At 40.0% G+C, this 8,026-nt stretch overlaps 1 protein-coding gene across 4 annotated transcripts in view; it reads right to left on the bottom strand.

Moving 5' to 3' along the window:
• Positions 1-5,739: 5,739 nt before the first annotated feature.
• Positions 5,740-8,026, bottom strand: part of ZNF608 (zinc finger protein 608) — an 86,443-nt gene continuing 84,156 nt past the window's right edge. For 3 of the 4 annotated variants that reach the window (XM_075019970.1, XM_075019971.1, XM_075019969.1), the window contains exons 9-10: positions 6,886-6,967; positions 5,740-5,859 (exon numbers count right to left, since the gene is read on the bottom strand). In XM_075019970.1, coding sequence (XP_074876071.1) covers positions 5,853-5,859; positions 6,886-6,967 — 89 coding nt within the window. In that variant the 3' untranslated portion in view covers positions 5,740-5,852. Of the gene's footprint in view, positions 5,860-5,895; positions 6,968-8,026 lie in introns of those variants that run through there. The other variant, XM_075019972.1, reaches the window with a different exon arrangement.

The raw sequence follows: 8,026 nt of genomic DNA, 5'->3' as shown, positions 1-8,026 counted from the left end.
TGAAAACACACAGATGTTTTCAGTTGTTGCTACGTAATGTTTATATGCAGTCAAGGATTTTTCAGCTTCTCATCCCCAGCCAGCAAGAAGGCTGGAGGGGCACAAGAAGTTGTGAGGGGACACAGCCAGGGCAGCTGACCCAAGCTGGCCAAAGGGTTATTCCATACCATGTGACATCATGTCTAGTATATAAACTGGGGGGAGTTGGCCTGGGGTGGGATGGGGCCACAGATCGCTGCTTGGGAACTAACCGGGCAACAGTTGGCAAGTGGTGAGCAATTACATTGTGCATCACTTGTTTCATATATTCCAATTCTATTATTATTGTTGTTGTTGTTGTTATTCCTTTCTGTCCTGTTAAACTGTCTTTATCTCAACCCACAAGTTTTACTTTTTTTTCCCGATTCTGTCCCCCATCCCACTGGGTGGAGGCGAGTGAGACAGCAGCTGCGTGGTGCTTAGTTGCTGGCTGAGGTTAAACCATGACATATACAAAGACAAAATTCCTCTTTCATTTGTCTAACTATGAAAACAGTAGTAAGGGTCTTACTGAAGACCATTCCCGGCATACCGTTCTATTAGAAACAGCCTAAACCCAAGTCCTGTAGAGCAGAAACTGCACATCCTTGTTCCCCACTGTGAAAGCACAGCCAGGGCTGGGGCTCCTGGGGGCTCGCAGGTCCCATCCCACCAACCCTGGCCAGGGAGCAAGATAACTGGGGTACAGCCCCAGCCCAGGGCATCAGGCAGCCCTGGGGCAGGAACAGGCAGCTGCAGGCTGAGCCAAAATGGAGGCCTGGGCCCCTGAGCAGGGCTGGGGGAAGGCTCCATGGGAGGCTGGGCAGGGCCAGCAAGGCTTGTTATTGCCCTCAGGGCCTGAAAACAGTTCAAAGAACTGCAGTCATTTACTCTATCGAGATGTATGTTTTAAAATTAGTCTCCTGTATTAAGGGTTTAAACAGGCTTTCAGAGAATCTTTGCTTCCTGATTTACCTCTTTTTTTAGCAGGCACTGCTGCACTGCTCAGTTTCATGAAGAAATCCTGTAGCATTATGCTCAAACTAGCAAGTAAGCACTATTCTACCATCAGCAAACTCAAATGATGGAAATCCTGTAATTAACACACACCATTATACCATCAAAATGACTGCAAAATGCTGCTGAAATGACTATGAGGCTACTGGAACTGAACTACAGGTACCAGCTTGGTCTGCAGGAGTTAATTTGTTTATAATAAAATCTGCTTTCAAAGTCCCCAGAAGCACTTCTCTATAATATTATGGTGGAGAATAACAAGTTTCCTGCATGATAAATATTGTCAGGCTGCAAGTAATAATTACCTTTGCTAAATCCTTAAGTTTGCTAATTTATCAGCCCAGACAAGAAGTGTGAGAGTTGCTACTGAGGTTGAAAGCACTATTTAGCATATGCTGCATAAAATTTACTAACAGTCAGTGTGAGGATTTTAATGGTCTACCTTCCCACCACTGCAAGGTGTAACTTCTGCTGATATCTGCTCTCCTGAATGAAAACCTTCTGCATTTCCTGATAAAAGTTACAGTAAGATTCCCTCAAAAAAATCTTACAGAAAAGGCTGAAGCTGTGAAAACTTAAGAAATACTAACCTAAGAAAAAAAAACTACATCAAGGAGAACTGTAGTTCACAGTAAAGCTATAGAGTGATTAGTGCAGAAAGCTAGGTAAAGGGCTAAAATGGAAACAAATGAAGAAAACAGAGCTCTCTTTCTAAAGCAGAACAAAGCTGGTTCATTAAGCAATGACTGTGTACCTCCAGTTCCCTCTGATACAAGGAGATACAGCTTCAGACTTCCTATGTGGGCTTGGTATCATTCCCAATTTTTGAGGCATTAGATGGTTTCAAAACACCTTTTAAAACTGTAATGTTTTTTGTCAGTTATCTTAAGCTTATCTTAATAATGGTCTGCTCTAGCTACTTGTGGCATCTTGTACTATCATCTATGAGAAGCTATAGCTATTATTCAGAGGGAACTATAAATATGAACTACGCTGTATGAATTTGAAGTGAAACATGTTCTCTGTCCCAAACACCCTAGGCTGAGAAGAGACAGGATACATTAACACAGCATAAAAAAACACAGGTCAAAGGAGGGAGTGTGATAAAAGGAAAGAGAGAAAACTAATCAAAGGCTGGTATCACAAATGTATGCAGAAGGTTTTTAGCTGTGCAAATAGAATGAGTTTTGATGATATCAAATGAATGTAAAAGGGCTTATTAAGTGGACAAGTGGGGTAGGGAGGGGAGAGAAGAAAGGAGTGAGAGAGTGTGGCAAGCAAACATTAGAGTGAGCTTCTACGGCAGAAAGATGAGGACAGTACATTTTTCAGTTGTGATAAAGATAGTGACAAGACTGTAATGCCAGAAGGAAATACGAACTAGATTTCCTGCTTGACTATTCCACTGGTTCCCTGAGAAGAGCCAGGGTGGAGAGCTGCAGAAGGGCACTGTACTGTTCTTTGCTTATGCCAGTTTTTGTGCTATCAACAATCCCTGGTGTGGTTTAGGATGGATTCAGGGGTTCTCTAACTTCATGTCCTTTGGGGGCACTTGTCCTGCCTGCACTTGTCACAGTGACAAATGGGAATAATAACCCAATGGTTAAGCCCAACCAATGCACCTTTCACGAGCAAGGGGGTGATGGCACAGCAGAGAATTAACGCTGTGAGTTCTCAGGTGTTCCCTAAGGCCACCAGCGAATCTACAATTACAAAACTTGAGAAATGTTACTCCTAGCCCCCATTTTCACCATCCCTAGTCTAGCCCTGGTAGCCAGTCAGCTCAATCAGTTAGACCCCTGTCCTGTTTCTGCCTCTAGAGCTACATGATTGCTCAAAAAAACCCCAACACCCTCTCCGTTCACATTCATTTTTTCCCAGTGCAAGCACCACAGGCAGTAGCACTCTGGCTGTGTTTTTTGGGTCTGTGCGATGGGCTCCCACTGACAGACATTTCATTTTTCTAGCTGCATTTCATGAATGCTAGAGAACTCAAAGAAGTAAGTGCAATGCATAAGCCTTGCTTCACCTTTGCAGGGCATCCAGCAACATCTGGATGAAAGATAGGAGCAGGGTCAATGACTGTGGCTGCTAGAAGAGCAGAGTAGTAGAGGTGTCAGCTGGAGGGAACAAAAAGTACCAGCGCTTCCTGTGCAAAACAAGAGTGCAAATGTATCTGTATCATGCTCCTTCACCTGCCCCTTTCCAGTGACCAGCCTCTGCAGCTCTTAGTCCCCAGGTTTCTAAATTGTTTCCCTTGTATTACTGCTTCAGTTTGCTCATCCTTTGGATGCTCACAGAGTGGTGAAAGGACCATAGCAGATGGATGTCAGTGCTCACACATGTGGGTGGATACCTTTTGGCTTTGGGGAGTGTTGAACCAAGGGGTCATGCTCACTGTTGCACAGCCTTTAAGGTGGTCAGCATGGCAAGTATTAAACCAAAAGGAAAGCTGTAAAGATAGAGGGAAGACAATAACCTTAAGTGGAAGACAATAAATGGCAATGGATGTTAGCCCCTCTTACAGACTTCAGGTCTTAACTGTTGCTTACCCTGTATCAGTCACAGTAATTCATTCCAGTTACAACACTCAGTCTTAAACCACAGTAAATCAAAATCACCAACAGTGTGAATTTATAAGATCTGTTTAGCTGCAGAAGCATTAACAGTCAAGGCTGAAAAAAAAAACGAACGGTACATTTCAATACAAAAGCCATCTGAGCCTTTACTATAGAAGTAATAAGGCATTTATTATTTCAAGAGCCCTGCATTCACAATATCCCCTTTTCAAAGAAAACACCCCTTCCTTCCCATTTTTTATGAGGCTAATTTGTAGTATGTCACCACTGTGAGACTTCTGAATGTGTTCATAACAAGACAATAAGAGTAAGCCACAGATGAATGATGTGTAGTAAAAATCAATAAACCTTATAACTAGTCACTAAGGGAACTGATTTTATGCCTATAAAAATAAAACAATTATAGCAATATTAATGGCAGATTCATCATAGTAATATAAAAAGTCCAAGTGTGCTTGTCTGTTGGAATCTTCAATTCATCCTTCTGTATTAAGTATTCACAAGGTGGGAGAAATGGAACTGACTTGAAGAACAAGCTTTAACTTGTAGTAATTCAACCTGTCAAAAAAACAAACACAAAAACAAAAAAAACTAGTAAAACTTTAAAAAACAGTTTTGACAATCAATATAGCTCGGATATGCAGGAAAGGACAAAAGTTAAAGCCTCAAAAACCTGACCAGTAAATCAGACTTTTTTTCATGTCATGATTAGTGATTTCATATTACTGTGTACTGTGTTAACTGCACTGTAAAAAAACAGGTGGCATAGCCACATAAAATATTTATTTTGTGGTAATGCAGGTTAAGCACAGCAAAGGACTTTTTTTTTTAATCGACAGGTTCTCTGTGTTTAGGCATCTGTTGATTTGGGAGTCGGGGGCAATACTGACATAATAGAAGAAATTTGCCTATAATTTATAGCACACAGAGCTGCTCTAAAACAGGTATTAGAGATCTAAATTCCACTAATACCATCCAAGGTGTTACTATGGGCCTTTTTCGAGCCTATCAGCGTCAGCTGAAAGAGGTCCACTGCCAACTGGCTTGGGACCCGCATCACCTGCTGGGAGAGAACACCATCACAGGCCCAGCAGGGAGGCACAGAACAGCTGCAGGTGCACACCAGTAACTGAGCCCCAGAGAGAACCTCTGGGGAAACAGACTAGTAGCTGTGTGGTAGCTGCAGCCTCTGCTATCTACACCTATGACACATCTTTCAAAGTGGCCCATAGACACCATGAAAGTACAAACCCAACTTTTTTTCTTTATTCTGATTGCCAAATTATTTAAGGCAGGTATAAAAATGAAAGCATTCGATATACATTTTACATAAAAGAAACTAGATTACAGCATAAAACAAGTAACCAGGCAATGGCATTAAAGTCTCTCTTCTAAAACAGGGTAATTGTAAACATTAAAAAAAAGACTGCAGGACTATTCAAGTAATAGAACAATCACAGATATCTTCTGGTATGCAGGCTATTAGTTATCTGCCATTCAAGATTATCAAAAAAGACATTTCATTATTCACAGATGCTCATTATCTCCATTTAAAATCTATACATTATATACAACACAGTTTTCGTGGTACTAGAATCCCCATGCCTTCCAAAGGTATATTTTTCACAATACACAATTACAATGAAACAGTGAATACAGTAACATTTTACACTGATGCATCTTAATAAGAGCCACCAAATAGACGTCTACATTGTACCAAAGTGTCGTCACAGTTAGCCTCTCTGAGAGCTTGTGGGAAATATCAGAAGGGTATGCAAGGTTCAGGCACACTGATACATAACATTATTTATTTACAATCAGAAAGAAAAAATAAAGAAAAGAAAAAAAGGAAGAAGAAGAGAAAAGAAACAAACAGCCTTCTGCGGTTAACGCTTTCTAAACATGACAAATACATATCTCCTTTTACTGTGTGGTTCGCAACTTAGCAGCAGACCCTGTGTGCGAGCCTTGGTACTGATACAAAAAAAGTAAAGAATATATATATATTTTTATATATATATGTATATATATATATATACGCATATATATATATAAAAACAGAAGTCTAATTACAGCAACATTTGTTACTCTGTGATAAAATCTGCAATTTACAAAAATGAAATGACTGGTTTTTGCCTGCCATTAAGGCATTTCAAATTAACACCATGGAACTGATGTCTGTAATAAAGCGCTTCCTCATGTGATCCAGTCACATGACAATGTACATCTCCAAACTCATCATTCTCTGAAAAGAGAAAGAAGAATGTTTTAGTATGCAGCATCCTTTCCTCCTAGGTTTTTTCTGCACCTCGGATACACCATGAAATGAAATCTGCACAGTACTCTCAATCCCAAGAAAGAAAGACAGCAAGCCACATCCTCGTCCCACCCCTGCCAGGAGCAACATACTAACAAGTAACCTGTGCCAGAATTTATCTTCTGGGTTCTGACACCCTAGCATCCATCAGCTCTTTCAGGGCTACAAACCTTTCTCACTCAAATAATTCCAGCCAAGAGCCTTATATGGTCACTTCTTTTCAGAGTCAGCTTTCAGAAAGACACCCATAACCATGTAACATTGCAGTACTATTTAATATATTAAACTCTGAGGCTTAACATGGCAGCGATGAAAGAAACCCTAATGTTAAGGATGCTTTGGGTTTTTCACTTGAGATGAGATCATTGTAATACAGAAGAGTCTCTCTCCTCTTGAAGACTAAGGGTGATGGTTGAAGAGTAAATTCTACTGAAAACCTAGTAAATAACTAAAGAAGCAAATGCATGGAATGGGTATGTAACTTAAATACGATGTCACCTCTAATGGACTCCCAAGCAAACCTCTCTCAAAGCAAGATCAGCAAACCAGGCAGACTTGCAGAACAGATAAAAGCTTAAGTTTTCCTGATAGTACATGGATCTAACTGAACATGAACTTTAAGCCCCTTTTATAAAATATCTGGATCTTAAATTGTATTTCATAATCACTTGTTTTATCTTAACACCAATCCTTAAAACATAGTCTATGGAAAATCTCAGAAGACAGACTACTTGTTCCTTCTCAGTGACCTATGTTACAGTCAAAGGACACAACTAAGGAGAAAATGTCACCTTAAAGAGAATAAAACTTCAATTAACCCAAAGTCCCAAGCTTTTCTTCATCCTTAAAAACTGTGTCATACAAGGAACTGCAGACCATCAGGCTATAAAACCTATAATTTGCTTTCTCCTTTCTATGCTAATATATATAGTTTAAGATTTACTGGCTATTTACCTTCTTTGTGCAGGAAACATACCAGATGCAGATGCCTGAGCAGCCACCTGCTGAGTGGCAACAAGGGCAGCAGAGGTCAATCCTGAGGGAAAGAAAAAATGAAGGAATGTTGATGTACTTCTGGTTTTAATGGATTTTTGTGCTCAGAGAAATGTTAGGAAGCATCTCTAAGGCAAACAGACAAAAAAACCCACCCTCAGAAAATGGTGGGGGTTTAACACTACATAAATGGCAAATTATTTCAGGCAACAGCATTAAGACAAGTCTGCCCAGTATGATCAATAAGCCTCCATATAGTAAGCTAAATTGTCCTTGACAGATATTTTACAAGAAAATACAGCATTCCTACTTATTGTATTCCTTTCCAAGTACTGCACTGCATGATGCTAAGTGGTTTATATGAGTTCCTGAATAGGAAGCTCAGTAGAAATAACAGGTACCAGGAAACAACAAGAATCAAAAGTCACAGTGAATTACAGAAACGACAGCTGCTCAGAATACAATACTTTCATAATAACTTACCATTTTTACAGTTTTCCTACTGAACAAGCATAATGCATCCCAAAAGGCAGATGGAATCACTGAATCAAACTGAGAAATGTCAAGACTTTTACACAGGGAAAATAACTGCTGAGGAACCAAGTGAACGTAATGAATTCATGTCATTTAGCCACCAATAGTGATAGCATGTACTTTGCTGCATGGGAGGAAATCTTCTTTTAATTCAGCTAGAGTCCAGGGTTAGAGAAAAATAGTCAGACTGGTATAAAACCTAGGAAGAATGAATCATATCTTACTGTGCTGCTTTTTCCCTGACTGCAACTTTGTGCACTGCATTTGCCAAAATACAAAGAGTCCTCTTTCAGATGGTCAAATTATAACAAGCTCAAACCCTTGTGACTGCAAGGCCTTGTACATAAAATATGTTCAGTATAAAAAGCTTTTGTCTTTGCTACACTTCTTCCATTGCTTACACAAAGAAGGAGGTTGTTTTGTTTGGTTGTTTTACTGCCTTTTAGCCAGTTAATGTCAGTTTGCAGTAGGAATCAAAACATGCACGTGAATGACAGCCTAACCGGTACATCTTTAGTAATGCTCTAACACCCAGTTTTGGAAACAAAACTTGCTATTTCTCAGGCAT

The sequence above is a fragment of the Buteo buteo genome, chromosome Z (assembly GCF_964188355.1).
Source record: "Buteo buteo chromosome Z, bButBut1.hap1.1, whole genome shotgun sequence".
In the NCBI taxonomy this organism is placed as follows: Eukaryota; Metazoa; Chordata; class Aves; order Accipitriformes; family Accipitridae; genus Buteo; species Buteo buteo.
This window is presented reverse-complemented; position numbering and strand designations above follow the sequence as displayed.